The following is a 19,260-nucleotide window of genomic DNA, read 5'->3' as shown; positions in this document are numbered from 1 at the left end:
AGTATGCAAGTCCCATGACTGCACTCCCGTGAGGAATCGGAAATATCAAGTGCACTGGAAAAAAGAGATTGTCAGAAAAAAACAGAAAATATAAATACTACAAAAGCAACGTTACTGAGTGGGAACTGGACTGATCTGATACCAACTTGTCAGCTCACACAGTGGTTTCTATAGTCTCAATCACCTCCATTTCGCACTGCGAGGGTGACAAGAGTGGGCATTCGTCTGGTTCCCAGCTGCTATCAGGGCTGTAATCTTCTTCTGAGCTTAGCTCGGCCACCCCCTCCGTGTCCTCGTCACACGACTCCACATAGTGAACCCCCACCGCATTGATCCCGGAGTCCTCGGAGCTGGAAGGGGACGAGCAGTGATCTGGTTTTGGTGTATTGCTCTCTTTTGTGATTAAGGCATTGCGAACAGCGACTTCCTCGGGCTTTATCTTGTGGGTCAGGAGGGGAGGCTGCCTCTGCACGTAGCACATCTTCCCGTTGATGCATTTCACGCGATAATTGTCAATGAAGAGGTCTGCGATCGTGCAGAACTGCGGGGAGTCGGGAGGCAGAGGGGGCTGGAAGACAGGCGCAAACTTCAAAAAGTGTTCGGTGAGCGAAACGGAGATCTGGATGGTGTTTGTGGACTCCCGGGGGCGAACGGGTATTTCGGTGCTGGGAAGCTGCTCCACGGGTGTCATGGGCTGATAGACATATTTACCTGTGGGGAAAACAGAGAAGTAGCATTTAAAGATCGTTAGCTTTAAGGTAGACAAAAGCCGATGATATGACGCTTGCACTTGGCTATTAATAATAACCGGTGATTTCTTGCAGCCACTGTTTTCAACAGCCTCGAGGTGCTCAGTCCTCTCCTGCTATGGATGCTTAATATCGCAGGTAAGCATAACCTTCCTTACCCCAGTCCTGCTTCAAAGACATCTGTAGGACGTAACTGCGTTAACTGCAGGGCCACAGCTCCATAGCTAAGAAGCAGGACAGACGGCAAGTCTGCTCACACCCATTTCTAGGGGAAAGAACGCTGAAAAGATGTTCAGAGACTACTTTTTCCCATTGAACACAAGCAGTTCTAGCTTACAGCTTTAGTACAACGATCTCAATTGTGTTATGTTGTTATTATTCCAAATTACAATGAGTCTCTTGGTATGCGTTTCCATGTTCTCTTTTTTCTGGGGACTAAATAGTTTTTTTCTGTATTATAAACCAGAGGTTCATACATGGCTTCAATTAGAATTTTAAGGCAGAAAATAAGGGAATTCCCAAGCCATAGAAATGCTTTTGGCATCTTGATTATCTGGTTAAGTAGTAAGAAAATAGGATTATGTTGGTTATATAGAGCTGAACCAAGTGTGAACTGAAAATCTTTGCTAAAAGAAATAAATAAAAAGGCAGAAAATCAGTACTTTGTTAGGAAAAACTGAGAAACCTGAGGCTATGCCCAAGACTGTAAAATGTTGCATTTTATTTGCATGAAGCCTCTGAAAGATTCATGTCTCCCTAGGGGCTCCTACACTATGAAAGCACAAATTTCCACAAGACTTGCAAGTAACGGGGCTCTCCGAAGAGTTTTGATGCACAGGCTGCAAATACTGCTTTGCAAAGGCAGAACAAGTATCAAAGCACAGGACTGTTTTGACGCTTGAAGCTCTCCAGGTAAGGAGCAGAAAGCCACCCAAGTCTCGCGGCATTAACGAACCCGCTGTGCTGCGATGAGATCGGCCACGTGTCTGTGTTTGCAGCTCAGAGGTAGTTGCAGCCCTTCTTCCAAATTACCTGTTCTTTTGGAAAACTGGAGCAGTGATGTATTGCTGATCAGAGAGGCCGAGCGCAGCCTGGGAATCCTTCCCAGATGTGGGAAAAGCACTGACCACACCAAATCCCAGGTGGTGTGGCAGCTGGTACCCCAGCGTGCTGTCAGAAGTGCTGGCAACAGGATGGGCTGCGAGATGCCGGCTCTGGGCTGCAGCAGCCCCAGGATCCAGGCTCCATGCTCCAGCTGGGCTCTGCCAGCCCAGCTCTGGCACATCACTTGGGGAAACCTCCAGCGCTGGGGAGCGCTCTTCCCGCCCCAGTTGCACTGGTGGCTATTGGAAGGGGATTGCTTTGCATTCAAGTTGGCTGTGCTCCTCTACTGGGATGTCAAACCCCATTGCGGAAGGATGGGGAGAACAGAGGAAATGCTACAAAGAGCACAGAGGCGAAATCAGAGCTCAGGGGAGCGCTGGGTGTGGGAGAGGCACACTGCGAGGACAGCAAACACAGACGAACGAGCATTGGACACGCTGCAGAGAAAATCCCACCTCTGTCGTGCCACGGGAGAAACAGCCAGACTGAGAGCAATGCAACGTCGGCAGGAGAAAAGAGCATGTTGTGAGTAGATTTGACCAGCTCCCCTTGAATACCTCATCAAGCACTCTTTTCCTATTACCTGTGGAATGATTATTATTAACAGAGCCACTGGAAAAGCTCAGTGAAAATAAAACGAGCTTTTTTTCCCCTCCTGTTTGATTACGGCTGGATGGCAGAAAACACAAAGACATCCTCTCCGCTTGCCATCTTTTTAACATACCGTGGTGTAGTTTCTCAACTGGCTGTGACTCAGAGGAATTAAGTGCTAGCATCAAACAAGGGAATGCTTCAAGCCCAGGCAGAGCAGAGCTCTTACTGCTCAGTGCCCTTTGGCGCAGCAGCACAGACATTTCGGTTTGGGCACTCACTGAGGCATGGTGTCTCCCAGGCATTTTTTGAATCTTGCTGACACAAATTCTCTGGGCAGCTCTTACCTTCACAACCTGCTCTAACAGCGGCTGCTTACAGCTTCCTGCCCTCCGCTCTTCTCCAGGAATCCTGCTTTGGAATTAGTGAACGTTGAATTACAGTGTCTTGCAAAGCTGCACAGATGAGCGTGCTGCTGGTTGGAACAGTGTCTGCTAAAATTCAGCTTGAGGAAAGCAAAACACAGCCCACCCTTAGCCAAAACTACGGTGCTGAATTTCTTCATGTATTTGGAGTGATGCTGTGTGGGCTCCTATTCCATGCCATTGACACCCAATGATAAAAACTAGATGCTAGTGAAAAAAATTTCCCAACTCAATTTTGTGCCACCTCTATTTGGAGCGTCCAGGGAAGCCCCTGGTGAAGATTTTAACAGGATCAAGAAAAATAAAAAGCTCTGCACAACAGGACTATATTTTTCCACTTAAAATAGCTCCCACGTGCTGGCAGAAGGCTGGGGGACGCTGGGAGAAGAAAGCAGGGGATTTAAGCCAAGGCACCTCCCAGCACAAACATGGAATGATGAATCTTTGACTCATCCGTTTGACTCTTTTTTCCCCAAAAAGTGGCAGCAGGGGGAGATGAGGTGTTACCTGGGAGCTCAGCTGCTTGTTTTACCGTTGCAGCAGCATGTGGTGTTTCAAAACTGCCCTGCTGGTGCTAATTTTAGGGTAGAAGAAAAGAGCGGCTGTTCTGTTAACAGAGGATTTGAGATCCCCTTTGGGTGACCTTACAGTGGCTGCAGCCATTGCCTCACGTTCCAAGGACAAGCTCTGCCTGGATACTGTGGGAATCGCCCAACGGATGACAGAGAATTTTCTACATGAACTGATTTCTGCATTTCTTCAGAATTCTGGCACAGGTTGGTCAAGTTTCAGCTAGTTCTAGGGCCAAGTTTGTTTATTTTAGATGAAGCTTCTGTTTCAAAACATGGATCAGGGCTGTTTTTAAGGGGTGTTGGTGCTCACAGCTGGGACTGTCAGACTGGATCACGGACAAAGCTGGGCTTACACCACCTTACCCTACATAATGCCTGTAAATTCAGCAGCCGTGAGGCATCCTATGAAAAATAAATGCAGAAATTTAAAAATAAGCTCGCTCCCCGCCCCCGCAGCTTGCAGGATTGGCAGGGATGACTTTTTAACAGAAAATGATCCCAAAAGCACGAGTCCCCAAGTTTTCTTATAACACATCTTGGTCTGATCGAGCTCCCACTGAAATAAACAGCAATATTTTTGCTGACTTCAAACAGCTGGCAAAAGCCTATGACAAAATAGTATTTTGAGCACCTATTCTGATGTGTTCCTTTAATATGCTAGCATGTAATTTATTGCCTATTTACTCCAACTAAGTCAGTTGAAGAACTCCTGCAATTGAGCTGCCCTGATGAATGCTCCTGTAAATTACAGCGTTTTGCGCAAATACAGATGCCAGACTAGACACTGCATCGCAACTTGTTTCCTGGGTCCCTTGTCACCGCTGCCCACGCGGAAGACGGTAATTTGGTGAAGGAAAAATACTGAACGTGCCGAATGCATGTCCAAAAATCCAACTCGGCACCCTGTGCAAGCAGTTGGGCTGCCCTTGCAGAAGTTGGGGAAGCTTTTAAGCGCTGTAATCGCTGCAATGGAGAGACGTCACAGTTCTGGCTCTGCAGTTCCACCAGCACGGCAAAAGGGCTCGAGGGAAACAAGAGCCTGTTCCCCTTCTGGGTGCTGAACAGGAAATGTGTGAAACGAGGCTCTGCCAAAATTATTTTTGTGAAAAGTCTCAATTATCCATGACAGCCATATGCTAACAGATGATATGATGAAATGCGAGACAATGAGAGACTTCGGAAGTAGGTATGTAGGCTACGCTTAACTAGTCACAACCAAAAGCCTGTACCAGTACCTACACTTTCTGCTGCTACGCGCTGGCAAAGCATCAGCATCCGTAAAGACCGCGCTTCTTTGATCCCCATCACACAGGGACAGCTGTTTGTGCACAACTAAATAGACTGATGGGGTTTTTTCCATTTCTTTGCTATTCAGCTGACCCTTATGAAAACCTGAAAAACAAACCTCCAAAGAATCAGCACACACCAAAGCCAATACTCAACTACAAAACAACTCTTCCAAACGTGTCCAAGGAAGTATATGCACGCTTCCATATAATATATATAAAGTCTGTCTGCGGCATTGATTAACAGAACTACGAGGCTTAGTGATTGGAAGCTGCATTATGGTGTCTCCTCCTTACAAAAACCAAAGACAAGGCTTTAGAAGCAAGCCACGAGGTCACATTTTTCTGTTTTGTTGCTAATTGAGCAGTCTGCATGCATCCTCACCAAACAGACACAGCAGTAATTTCTGTGGCTAATACAAAACAACTTAACCATGAAATAAGCAGAGGTGCTGCTTAAACATTTTATTCTCCGCTTCCCTTTGTCCCAGCATTCTAGTTTACCTCTGACACTCATTAACGTGCTTGGCATATTATAAAAAATAGTAAATCCATCTTTCAGCAGTGAGGTTTCTCATAACAAATTCTCAAGTTTTACCCTCTCAAAATGCTACCTTGAAGGTCTTTTTTTTTTCCTAAAAAAACAATGCCATGAATTGCAATGCACTTCAGACAATAATAAGAAATTGTTGTGGATCTTACGAGTCAGCAATACATACTGTGTATATTTTTTTGTATGCAAGACACTTAGATACTTTTAAACTGAAACATAAAAGTTTTTTTTCATATGTATTCTTTCCCCTGCAGCTGCTTGGAGGAAGATTTCTATACCCTCCAATCCGCCAGCTCGTCTACTGTCTAAGCAGCAGCAGTGTTAGTGAAGACCTGCAATAACTGTACCCTGTTTAACCAGAACCTGGGTGAATTTAATCTAAATTACTGCACAGTTTTGAAGGAGCGAAGGCAAAGCAAGTATTCATAATGCATGTGTAACAGGAGACAGAACTACCTCGGAGGGGTTCTGCGTTAGTCTAAGGAGAGTTCACAACGCAGAGTCCCTTTCACATCTCTGCATGAGGAAACCCTGGAGATCAGCCTCCCAAGAACTGGCTTTCTTCAGAGCAGAGGAGGGAGGACTACCAAGCGTTTCCAGTCTCAGCAGCATGGCCAGAGGGACAAGCCTGTTTAGGAGGGGCGGACTGGATGCACCCCTCTCTGTCTCAATGAAGCTGTCTCGGGGGTGCTGACGGCTACAAGCTGGAGCAGCACATTGCTGCCTGGATTGGCACGGCAGCCCAAGGACAATGCATCGACTGTCAAACTCCTGGCTGGTTCTCCAGGGTCCCTGGGACGACGGGTGGCACAGGTGGCAGCTCTGCAATAACAGACTGGCCTGCTGTTGGCCCCAGCCCATGCATGGGAAGGAACCGGGTAGCGTTTCACCGCTGACAAAGCAGAGTCGGGGCAGTCGGAAGGTTTTCCTCCTTTACAGACTGAAGTAAAGCTCGCTGCCCACCATCTGGCGATGTCCACCGAAGGGCACTCCGCACCCTAAGCCTGTCTGAGGTACTCACCACACCTTTATTTCAGGTTCAGCAGAGTAGGAGGGTCATCTGAAAGCACAACACTGGTCTGAGCCCTTATACTGAGATGCCTTTCAGCCCCGCAGGCTCCAACCGCAGACAAAATTACTGCCTCTGGCTTTCCTCCTTTCTCCTCTCTTCAGTTATATGCACAGCTTGGGACAACAAACCTTTGCAAACAAAGATTGCCCTGACTATAAATATTCACTAAGGACTGTAATAGCTTCAAATTACACTTTGCTTAGACCACAGTAATAGCTTTTACAGAGGGGCGAGAGCAAATAGCAGGAGAAACACAGAATACGTTTGCAGATGGTGCATGTGGAAAAAAAAAACCCGCTAACCCAGTTTCCAGCTTTTCCTATTGTATGGAATTGCTATCATGCTGTATCTAGCAAAACATCATGGGCTGTGTTGGGAACACTAGATGAGGAATAAGCCACCAGAGGAAAAGTATTTCAGAACACTGAGGCACTGTCAGATTTATAGTGCAAGCTCAAGGGGAGGTGATTATAATGAAGCATAATGAAAATGCTTGTCGACACTGACGGAGCCTGGTAGATAAAGATATGCAACACCTTAATGCAACGGATACTTTTGCCCTGCGCTTCTTCCAAACAACTTTGAAAAATCACTGAGACTGTTCAAAGCAATTTTTAGTGTGGGGAATGCAAACGGGCACAGTAAGTGATCATAAAAGAGACTCCAAGGACACAAGCCAACTCTGCAAAGGAGTACCAGTTACCCACCACCACCAAAGAAAAAGAAGCCATGCAACAGGACCTTGGCAGTCTGGAAATAACACCAGGAATCACGAGCGGGCTCTGACTGAACCCAAGTGTATCATTACAAACAGCACCTTCTCGTGGAAGCCCCTGCACCAGAGCACTAACAAATCCGTCACACAGAAAAGAACCTGTCTAGCAGTGTTTCTCCAGCGGCTCCCCCAGCAGTGATTCTGTACAGTTGCCAGTTCTCGTGTGAAGGAGAGGTGTTCCTCTCATTGCTGTACAGTGACAGACAGCTGTGACAGCCCTTGACTTGATAAGCCATAAGCTTTTCACAGGAAACTATGAAAGAGGGGGGAAAAAGAAAATCAGCAAGTTTTTCTTCATCAAATTTGTATTTTAATGCTCTTTTGTCTTGATCTGTTTTGAATACAAAAGTGATTATGATTGTACATGCTGTGAGCTGTCTAAGCCTTTCAGGGTTTTCTGCACGTGTCCGCTTAAGAGCAGGTAACTCTTAAATGCAAAACAGATCCTGGAGCTTCCTTCTACCATACCTGCTCTTTCCTCTCATTTCTTACAGGGATTTACCAGGCTTAAAGAAAAAATAATGCTGCAGGCTTAAGAAATGTTTCATGCAGCCATAAATCCTCTTAAAGTGGCTATATTTGCTTACTAACCATTGCAAGAGAACAGAATATGGACACCCAAAGAAAGCAATGAACACCACCACATGTGCATTCTGCAAGGAGCTCTTCCAGTGCCCATGAGGAGCACCCACACCGGGTTATAAGAACACAGACATCGCGGCACAGGCACGAAAGGTCTCAGGTACAAGCACAGCTTGCCATGAGCGGAGCGGCTAAGCGCTGCCCATCACAACCTGAGCTCTGAACCCAAGGATATTTGCCTTCCAACATCCCTTTACAAAGCCACCCCCAAAGGAGAGAACAGCTGCTCTTTGCAAACTGCGCTGAAAAATTTTATCCCCAACTTACACTAGATATCTGTTTAAATTCAGTAGAGAAGATAGCAAAAAACAGCTTAGTGCTAAATATTTATTCTACAGAACCATCCCTGTGCACCATCTGCTCAAGCTTCAGCATCCCATCATTTTTGAGCAGCCAGTTAGTGTGCTGATATGGTAACAAAGAAGGATAAGCACAGATCAGTGGCAGAAGCTATCAAGAAAATAAGGCATTTCCCAGTATCACAGGCACTAGAGAGACAAGCTACAGTCTTCTTCCAGGTGCGTAGTACACGCTGCAGGAGGGCACCCTGTTTGCAAAGGGAATGTTTTCCTGCGAGTTCTGCAATAAGCAGAACAGCTCATGGGTTCTTGAATGGCAAGTCCTCTCCAAAGGCGGGTACCATGCAAGAAAGACTCGCGCTCTGCCCCCACAGGAGACAGCCCGGACGGACCACTGAGGTGGGAGGTTGGGTTTTGTAGCTTGGAATAGATGCAACTTGACGACTACAGCCTGTTTTCCTGGTGGGCTGACAGGAGAAACAATGGCATATGTGACGTGCGGTACCTGTGGTGCTCCCTTCCTGTTGTCAGACTACAGGCTCTCCTGCTGACAAGTCATCTGTGTGGTGGCCTTTCTGGAGCGTGAGCCTTCTGGGCTTGGCAAACAGCACATTCTTCAGCTTTGTTGCTGAGAACAGTGTCCTTATTACCAGCGCAGGCCATTCTGTTAACCCTTGTCCTCTTGCTTCTTCTGGTGCCTCTCTACACGTTTCCATTCATACTTCGTTCAAACCAATCTTCATATTTCTACTACAAGCCTCCACCAAAACCATTTCTGGAGAATCTGAAGGACTGCTCTCCCTGCTGATGCTCTGAATATGTCACCACATGGAGCTGAGGTGTGCAGGTATGGGTGCCAACCCTTCCCTCAGAGGACAACTGATGGTGTCCAAGCCTTTCACCAGGGACAAAAGGCACTTGTGAGTGAGCACAAACACCTGGAATGTGGCTCGGGATGAGCAAAGCACCAAACTCCAAACAACGCCAGCAGCCACCCAGCATGAAACAGCCGAGAACACCAGCAAAACAAGCAGTTTGGAGAGCATGTGTGTGGGCGCTCAAGCTCTGCGGCCACCGGTGAGAACAAGAATACAAATGCCTGCCTCTCGTTGAAGTTGTTTTACAACATAGGTTATATATAAATTCCAACTGTTACGTTGACTAAATTAAGGTATATTAAAAACAAGGCCCAGTTGCCAAGCAATCAGATTTTACTTTCCCAGTAGGTTTTTGACTTCCATCTACGTGAATATACTGAACTATTGGCTAAAACGTCTCTAAATTGCACCAACTGCACTTCTTGAACTCTGAGATCACTGACTACATAAAAATTGATTAGTGGAAGAATCAAAGCCATTATGGAAACATACTCTGCATCTTGTGGACAGATAAATTCATGAAGGCACTGGAATGAAAACCGCAATATACTAAAACGGGATCACTTTATATGTACAGAGAGAGATATATAGATAAATATATACACACACTACCCGGAATCCAATCTACTGTCAACCAGCTTTTTACATTAGTATAAGCTTGTGCCATCCATCAATAGCTAAGCCCACACTGTCACAACTATCATTTTGGAACATCTTACAATGTTAGTAAGTAAAGCACTTTGCTTTTCGTCCTTTATAGAAACAAAAATCCCTGGTATAGCCTTGCCAATGTACCAAACTAAGTTACCAAGGCTTGAAGTGAGTCACGAAGTGTAAGGTAGCATTGGTTAAATGGAAAGGCATTACATAAAAACACCCCAAGATGTCCATTCTCTCCAAGCCCAGCTGTGCTGGTTGCACACACAGGAGCAGCACCTAAACCAATTCTTGATGAGCACATAGGTGCTACAAGGCAATCCAAGGTCCTGTGCCAAGCACCTGAAAGCCGGTGCTTCCAACAAACCTGTGCACATGGTCAGCTCTGCAGACCTGCCGGATGGAAACCATGAAGGTGACAATCTCATGACTCGGGTTGTCTCATGGCGTAACACAAGGATATGATTATGGGCTGCAGTTTAAGACACAAGAAACATCCATCAGCAACCACAAGAGTAGGGATGATGCGTTCAAAGGCACTGCAGCCGTACACTTTTGCATTTAGGAACTTGCAGAAAGCGTGCTCACAGATTCAAGCTGGCAAACAGATGTTCTCACCTGCAGAGTCCAGAAGGAAGCCACGCTCTTGCCACAGGCTCTGTACTCCAGTACAAATTTTATTTTTGAGTTGTTAATCTGCAGTGAGAAAAGTGCTGGAAGCCTTTTAGCAGAATGAAGACCTTTGAGCAGAGCAGGGGCTCAGCCTTCACTACAAAGCTGTTCAGACCCTCCTGAATTCACAACCAACCATGCCAAAAGCTGACGGGATGGAACATTAATGAACTTGTCCTTTGGAAATACTTGCTTCCAGTAGGAAACATCCACAGCCTTGTGATTTCAGGCTGGCCCTGAGCTGGCTTCATGGAAACAGCAGCTTAACCCTTCAAGCAGCTACAGAGCTCTCATTTATCTGCAACTCTCCCAGGCTCTTACCAGCAGGTCACTGAGTTTTGGGCAAGCAGACATAATTCTTTGTGAATGGACAGATTACAAAACACAGCCTCATAGTCACACATGACACACGGCAGGTTTTGGCTGGCAGAAAGTGTTTTGGTACACAAGGCCCCTTTTCCTCAGAACTTCTGGAGGAAGAAGCGCAGTGATTTCTATTCAAGAAGAGTTAGTACAACGAGACGTACTTACCGCAAGTAAATTGAATTCAAAGCTTTTCCTGGGGTCTATTCCTGTTACGTGGTATCAGGGGTTTTGTTAATAATAATAGAACATGCATGTTTCTAAACATAACTTGGCGTTATAGCAAGGATATAAAAATTAACTCCAGCAGGTTCTTTCAAAGACGCTGAGGTTCCCACAGGGTTTGATGAATCTACACGTCTGGGTTCTCTTTCTGAGACACAGTGTTAACCATACATTCATACTGTGATTTGCGGATTATAACTAACACCAGAGCAACAAAACACAATTTGGGTCCAGATTGGTGCACCCATAAAAGCAGGCAGATAAGTGTTTTACCTTAGAGTTACACTTCAGAATGTATTAAGCTGATGTTCCTTCCTTCATTGCATACAGCCTAGTGAAATGAAGCTGAATATCATAGCTATTCAAAGTACAGGTGAAGAGAAGATCTTGCACAGCCACAGGCAGCAAATCCTCATTAAAAGTGTTTTCCCGTTACAAGCTGAGAAATTCACCTTTCTGCGGCTCTTGCCCAGTGCTCAGCCTAACGCCTTGCTTGTGCACAAACATTCTGCCCAGATACACAGACTTAAACTGGATGGATGTTTAAATCCTTTTCACCAAAGCAAATGAAAAACGCCTATTTCTCCTAAGATTCATGATTATCCACCAAGACAAGCCGTGGTTTTGGAGAACACTGAGCTCCAGAGTTCCTACCCACTGCTCCATTCCTGTTTAGGCAGTTTTCCACAAAGAAAAATGTACAAGCTACTCCAAATATTCAGTCTCAGAATTTAAAACATAAGCATGTTATGACTCCCTTTTTATGTTTATCCAACGACTCAAAGATCAGGATGTAGTTTTGCCCTGCGGAACAGCACAGCTGGAAATGCAAGTTGCATCCCTGGTGCCAGGCTGGCTGCTTGCAGTGCGCTCCAGGCTACATCACCTTTTGCAGAGATACACGGAAAGCACCGCTACACTACTGTCCTTCTGCTCTCTCCTGGATGATGGCAAAGGTAGGCACTGAAAACCAACGCGAAACAAACCCACCAGGTAGACTTACAAGGTATGCAATGCTGCAGAGCATCCCAAGGCTTATTTTGGGATCCCCTCCAGGGCTGTAGCTGCTTCTCCAACATGGAGGGATGGCAGGCTGGCAGGCCACACAACTCCTCTTTACACCCCCCAAGCTTTGTCACGGCACTCTTGAATACCTTCAACAACCATTTTAGCTCACTTACCAGCTGTCTGTTACAGGAAAGAAAGGCCGCCTCGCCAATTCCCTGCTCACGGCTCCCACATGCAGACTGGGGTCTGAATAATTACACGGGCTTCAAAGATTGCCTGAGCCCCTGCTGATAGCTTCTGTCGCTCGAGAGATGGGAGACGCGCCACAGAAATGCTCCTTATGTGCACAGAGCTGCCTAAATGCTGCACACATCACTATGCAGTGGAGGAAAACACTGGCACCTGGGGCCAGGGTGTGTGCACTGCTGGAGGACAGGTAGGGGATGCGGTGTGACACAAACCACCACATCTTGCTCTCTGCAAGAGCAATAACGATGGCTGCCCTCCACAGAGAGCTTTCAGCAGTTGTGTGGGACAGAGAACACATGTTTTTACTTAAAAATGTTACAAAATAGAAATAGTATTCACATAAGGACTGAAAGAAGCAAAAGGTCTGCTCAGAGTACACGCAGGTGCAGGGAGGATACTGATCTGCCTCACTCCTGGCAGCAGCTGTGGGAGATGGATAACGGACTCTCAGCCCCAGCACAGAGTGACCACAGACCCCAAAGTGTGATGCAGACATCAGCTGAACGGACACACTGAGAAGCGATGGGGATTGCTCTGATAGCGAGAGAAACCCTGCTCTCCCTGTTCAGCAGGCAGATGGACAGACCCCTGCTCTCCCTGTTCAGCAGACAGATGGACAGACAAGGTAAATACACTCTGATTCTGTGTCCCCAGAGTATGTGCTGGCACAGCCAAAATCCGAGAAATCCTTCTCCCCACAACCACCCAGAAAACACGTGCTCTTCATGTAAAGCCATTTTCTCCTCTTGGCCAAGGAATGACAATTTCTTGGGTGTCTTGCCAAGCCTGCCTGACCTCATGCAGGAACTGGAGGTCTGGATCTAAACCAAGGTGTAACTGTCCCATAATTAGGAGATGCACACCAGGGAGCAGGAACCTATTTCAAAACATACCTGCCAGTGTTACACCCTGCTTAGCAAAACACAAAGGTGGGGGAGCATTTGTATTTTTTAAAACCTCTACTGCCACCGCAATCTTTTTCCATGTCTGAGCCTAGCAACTGTTTTCCCTTTCTGGCCACCCCAGGGAGGCCTCGCAGCTTTCGCCCATGCGCCCTTTGTCTTCTTGTAAATGGTCCAAACAGCGGAATCGCGTAAAAGTGGTAGAGCTGAAATTTATTAGCTGCATTTATTTCTCAATATAAGATATGCAAGAGGCTTTCAGTAGCTAAAAGCCTGCCTTTTTGATGCTGAACTGGGGGAAAAGAAAAATAATCGCAGAAAGCCTAATATAAGGTAGCACAATTACTATCCATTGATACAATTGTTGCGAAACCAGTATTGTGGAACCATTATTCATAATGTATTTTTGATAACTGCAACATAACACACTGAGAGTTTTGCAAGCGTTTTAACATAATTCAAGCTATTCAGATTAAAAAAATAACACAGTTCCAATAGAATACTCTATTTTTGCATTGTCCAGGGAGGAAGCCGATCTTGTAATTGTACCAAGTGTGATGCGTTCTCTCAGCCAGTTCTTAGGAAGTAAAATTAGTAAACCGCAGTCAAAGTCCTGCTGTCAGGACAAATGTAACCCCGAGGATTTGATCCCTTCTGACAGAAGCAGGTACCACGGCAGCATCAGTGCAAACCCAAGGGTGAATCCACCATCGGTGCAGACCCAAGTGTGAATCCACCATCAGTGCAGTCCCAAGCCATGGCAGAAATCCAGAGGTGAGGAAAGGCAGGCAGGCACCTTGCTGCAGACCTGTCTCTGGCACCTGTTTTCTCAGACTTTGGAAAATGAGGTCATTTAAGGCTCTAAACCTGCACCTAACAAACAAAACCTAACAAGGCTGTCAGAGGGGAGGAAGGTAGGGAGGGGGCAGTCACCCTGGCAAGGGAAATGCACACAGGGATAGACGCAAAGGGCACAGAGCAAGCAGGAAAAACGTGTAATGGGACAAACATGGGACTGAAGTCAAAACAGCTCTTGGGCCAACAACTTCTCCCCAGGAATGCAAAGGTTTGAGGCCTCAACCCACTTATCTCTAATGGGGCACTCCAGAGAACCACCTGCCATCTCACCAGGCGCAAAACAGACTGAAAATAACCCAAAATAAACTCCTGAGCTCAGACGCAGAAGTCACACGGGCACCCACAGCACTTGAGATTCTCAGAGCTGTTTGGACACACTAAAGAGCCTCTGCAATCTCGCCTGCCAGTTATTGTTGCCATTTTACGGACAGAGAAACATCTGTGGCAAAGAGAGCACTTAAAGCACTGCTCACTTTAGAGCATGCCAACAAAAACGGCTTTGGGGAATTCAGACTAAGTTCTTTCTCAATTATTACTTCCATAGCCAAGTGGCTCTGCAACACTACATTGCTCCTGTCACTGAGGAAAGCAGATGTGATCCTGAATACACCAGGAGACAATCTACTCATTGTAGCAGTGGTGAGTTTTTGTAATTTTTCAGTGCAAGTGCACTTTAAGTGAGTTGACATTCTCCAGGACCTTGGACACTGATGGAAAATAATACTTCAAAGACCATTTTAATCGATGTAGAGCTTCCTCTACCCCAATACAGCTCTTAGGAGTCACAGAAAACCACTTTCAAGAACCCTCTGAGGACTCCCAAGTCAGTATTACAGCACTGCGTTTACGGAAGAGAACTCCCAACTCTGTTTAATTACATCTCTGACCTCTATACAATTTTCCATTATAGGCCCCATTCTTACTCCTTTTAAGTCCAACTCAACTCATTCTGCAGAAGCCAGACACAAAGAGACGCTCAGCTCTGAAATTTGCATTAGGAAATAAGGGGGCAAGAAGAGAGCGCACTTCCTCGTGGCTTTCAGAAGATTAAACAAGAAAATGAGGTATGTGACTGCCATCATTGAAAATCATAGTTTCATGGGGCAATTGTATCTCAAAGTTTCCTTAGCCATAAAGGAGGAATTAAGAAGGAAGCCTGTACTTCTTGCAAAGGCTGTAATTATTTTTTAATTTGATGATTGCCACAGGGAAGCAAAGTGTTGGATGGGGTCTCAAGTCGTCGTTCCAAGAGGGAATCAGCTCCGTGTAACTCCCAAGAGACACCAGTCTAAGCCTTCCTTAACAGCCTTTGAGGACCATGGTTCCTCACCTCCTTAACCAGTCTGTTCCCTTGCTTCATTTCTCTTCCTAGGTAAAATGCTTTCTAATATCCAATCCTAAACTCTCCCTGCTACAGGTGACAACTGGCTACCTTCCAAATCTGTGTTGAGAAGGACACAGCACTCTTTGCAAAGCTGCCCTTACACTTTGCAGAGCTCATCTCCCCTCCCTCCATCAATCCTTTACAGCACAAGCAACCCCTTTGCTTTTGCAGCCCATCGGAAATCATATTTTCTAAGCTGATCGCTGTGATCTCCTGCAGAACCTCCCCAATTCTCTGACAGCTTTGTCAAGTGCAATGCTCAGAACTAAGCCCATCAGCCTGGCTTCATCAGCACTGAGCTGAAGAGACTAATTAAATCGCACGCTTGCAATGCTCCTGTTAATTCATCCCCAAGCGAAGGCTCGGGTTCTGGTTTGGGATTTTCCTCCATACAGGCCTCGTACTGCCGATGCACACTCGGTTTGCGATCCGTCTGAACCCCCAGATCCTCCTCCACAATGTCACTTCTCCAGGTGTTCCCAGCTCTGCATTTGACTTCCCCCTCCCAGGACCATCCCCATGGATTTCAGGTAACATCTCCAGTTTATCGACCCCACTTTGAGCTTATATCTCAATGGCGACCACAAATAACTGAGACCTGAGGAATTTTGGAAGAGTATACCTAGGTCATAACTTGAGGATCTTTGTGTCATCGATGAAATGCCACTGAGACATCCCTGTTCTGTGCAGCAGGTGACCGTGGCACCTTGTCACACAGCGAGTTGTGCCACCACACAGTACTGACTTCAGGGCACAGACAGAAAAACAATGTTGTTCTGAGCTGGTTTCAAATGAACCCCCAGTCGAGGCAAAATTCCTAGAATGTTCACTTAATTCAAACAGAGGCTCTCATCCAAATGAAAGGTGGCTTTTTAGGCAGGCCCTTTCCCCACTAAGCAAAATTCACAAAAAATATGCTCAACAAGGGAATACACACAGGAGATTGAATGACAAGGAGAGATGGTGACTTAAAAGGAGCATGTCAGGAGTCAAGGGACACCTCCAGCAGCACCAAGCAAGCCTCATGTAAGGGTCCAACTTCAACCCCAACCATCCAGGTGCTAAGATCTCCAAAATACAACACAACCTCAGCACATCACTCCACCACCGCGTCCCGACCTCGTACCCGCACGCCGCTCGACAAGCCTGCTCTTCCAGGCTACATGTGATTAATTATTCATCAAACTCTGTTTGGACATCCGCCGTTCAACCCCTGCCTCCATGATTACACACATCGATATATCGCATGCTAAAGTCGCCGGGCACCTTTTCAAGAGTTGGATCAACGCTGGATTTGAAATGGTAACTATCTGCTATACATATATATATAAAAGCAGTTACTTGCTACTCAAGAGACTGTAAAAATTACAGAAGATAATGAGAGCCGAGCCCGAAGTAGCCGGTGCACGCTCCCCGGGGAGGCACAGGCGCCTGCGGCAGCAGCCGGCGCCACAGCCCGCTTACCCTCCGCTCGCCGCCCGGCTCCGGGCGCTGCCTGGAGGCGACTGTCCCCGCCCCGCCCCGCCGGGGACACGCACCCAACTTCGGGGTCCCGGCTCGGGCGGGCTGCGCGGCGGGACGGGCCGCTGAGGCGGCGCGCGGGGACCGTTAGAACCGTTGGGACCGTTGGGGCCGCGCGCTCGCTCGCTCGCTCGCTCACTCACAGTGGCACCATCCCAGGTGGCAGCACCAGTGCAGGCGGAAGCAGCGGCCGTGGCTGTGGGTGGCGCAGAGCGAGAGCCCGTCGCAGGGCTGGAAGTCGGGTCTGCCCGCGCAGCTGCGGGCCAGCGCCTGAGCCTCGTCCAGCTTCTCGCTCTTCGCCGCCGCCGCCCCGCTCATGGCGCCGCCGCTCCGCCCGCAGCCCCCGCGCCGCAGCGGCCAGGAGGAGGAGGAGGAGGATGTGGAGGAGGAGGAGGAGAAGGAGGAGGAGAAGGCGCCGAGCCGCAGCGGGGACCGCCCGCCCGCCCAGCGCCGCGGGGGGCAGCGCCGCGGGCAGGGCCCGGCCGCCCGCCCCGCCGGCTCCTCCCCGCCCCTTCGGCACCGCCCGCCCGGGACGGGGCTCGGGTCACTGCTGGGCTGTGTGGCACCTGAACGCCTGCCCCCAATGTTGACCCGGGATGAGCTTCAACTGATTTGCAAAGGCATCTTGTAGCGGCAGCGGCAGCAAAGCCAGGCTGGCGCCCAGCAGGGATGGTGCCAGCACCCCGGGCTAGCCAGCTCCCCGAGCATCCTCCTCTCGCCCCGGCCGCGAGTGGGTGTGCACAACTTTGGACCACACCGCGCTTGTGAAACGGGATCCAGGCACCCTGGATCGGCAGCCTCCAAGGAGTGTGAGAAGAGGCACGCAGGCTCCATTCCATCATCAGATACAAATGACGTTGGATGCTCCGGGTGTGCGGCTCTCGGCTGTTCTGTAAGACAGGTGGACACCCAGAGTCAATGGAGCAGGAGACTGAGCTGTTTGCACACATGACCTGTGGTACACACAGTTCTTGTTTTGCGGTTTATTCTTCATCACAGAATCCCAGAATGTCAGGGGCTGGAAGGGACCTGGAAAGCTCATCCAGTGCAATCCCCCCATGGAGCAGGAACACCCAGATGAGGTTACACAGGAAGGTGTCCAGGCGGGTTGCAATGTCTGCACAGAAGGAGACTCCACAACCTCCCTGGGCAGCCTGGGCCAGGCTCTGCCACCCTCACCAGGAACAAGTTTCTTCTCAAATTTAAATGAAACCTCCTGTGTTCCAGTTTATACGCATTGCATACTTCATGCTGCTTAGGTCATCTAATCAGGAAAACCATTTATTTCTAAGCATGCAGTGGTTTAAAAAACACTGATAAACTTGGTCTTCCATTATGTAAAATAATCAGTAGATATCACTTTGGTTAATAATGACATGAATGTATATTGTTATTTTCCAACAGTCGCATCTTTAGGCCAAAATTAAAGTTTGGATTTATCTGGCTACATTATTTGTTTTCCTAAGTGTAGCGATGGGTTTGTTTCCCTGCCATGCTTGAAAGTCAGTTTTGTTTTTATTGCCCCTCTGCTCAGTACCAAGAGAGTACTAAGAAGTCAGCTTTCTGTTAGAACAGAGATCAAACAGGTCATTTTCATAGTCACTTACCTTTGTACAAACCCCATAGCTCTTTGTCAGAAGTGCTGTAGGATTTAACCTGCCGGACAGCACGGGGCTTGTTGGGAGAAGCCTCTGGCCCATGTTCCGGTGGAGGCCACACAAAATGGTCCTGCTGGTCCCTTCTGGACTGAAGCCTGAGCCTGGCTGCACCTTGGGGATGGGACCTGTTAAACTCAGCTTAACTGGGCAGGAGATGTGTGCCCAGCTGCAGCGAGCAGGGGCCTTTGAGCCTTCCACAGCACTGTTCATAAGGACTGAGGGAGCTTCACAGGCCTCTAGATTTTAAATGCCTCAATGGAAAGTGAGTTTTCTGAATCACTCCTCAAGGTTTACCTGCCTTTGTTTTGCTGAAAAGCCACAGAAATCTACAAACATTCAGGATCTTGCTCAGCTATTTGCAAGCAGAGGAGAAACTGACTGCAAAATCAGGTGTTTGTTTGACACTGTCCCGTTGTCCTCTTATTCCCTGGAGCCCACCAGCAGCACTAGGGGACACAGCTCAGCTCCCATGAGACCACGGCCCAAGAACTGCCTCTTCTACCTGCTGGCACGAAGCCTTTCCTCTCCACCGCTGCTTCACCTCCAGAGCTGCTCTCACACCCAGCCTGGGCTGCAAAGGCACTTTCTGTTATAAAGAAATAAAGTGAACTATGGCTTACAGAAATTTATGTAGGTGCTTCTGACAAGACTCAAGTGCCGTGTCCAATTCGGACAAGCACTTCAGGACAGCGCTTCTTGGCATGTCATAGGGCAGGGAGCTTTTTGCCTCCCTCTGAAGGCCCAGTGCTGCAGGGGATGCTGATCAAAGCTAAAGCAATGCTCTCCTTTGGTGCACTCCCATTCTTTACTGTTTTGC

At 47.7% G+C, this 19,260-nt stretch overlaps 1 protein-coding gene across 1 annotated transcript; it reads right to left on the bottom strand.

The window, feature by feature from the left end:
• Positions 1-154: 154 nt before the first annotated feature.
• Positions 155-17,103, bottom strand: LOC308043781 (UPF0524 protein C3orf70; the record flags this gene model as incomplete). The annotated part of the gene is made up of 2 exons (XM_080350080.1): positions 155-711; positions 16,929-17,103. The coding sequence occupies 2 exons, from the start codon at positions 17,101-17,103 to the stop codon at positions 155-157; spliced, it is 732 nt and encodes a 243-aa protein (XP_080206206.1).
• Positions 17,104-19,260: the final 2,157 nt, after the last annotated feature.

Source organism: Nesoenas mayeri (genome assembly GCF_963082525.1).
Source record: "Nesoenas mayeri genome assembly, chromosome: 9".
NCBI classification, from domain to species: Eukaryota; Metazoa; Chordata; class Aves; order Columbiformes; family Columbidae; genus Nesoenas; species Nesoenas mayeri.
Note: the sequence above shows the minus strand (reverse complement) of the source record. Positions and strands in the feature narration are given on the sequence as shown.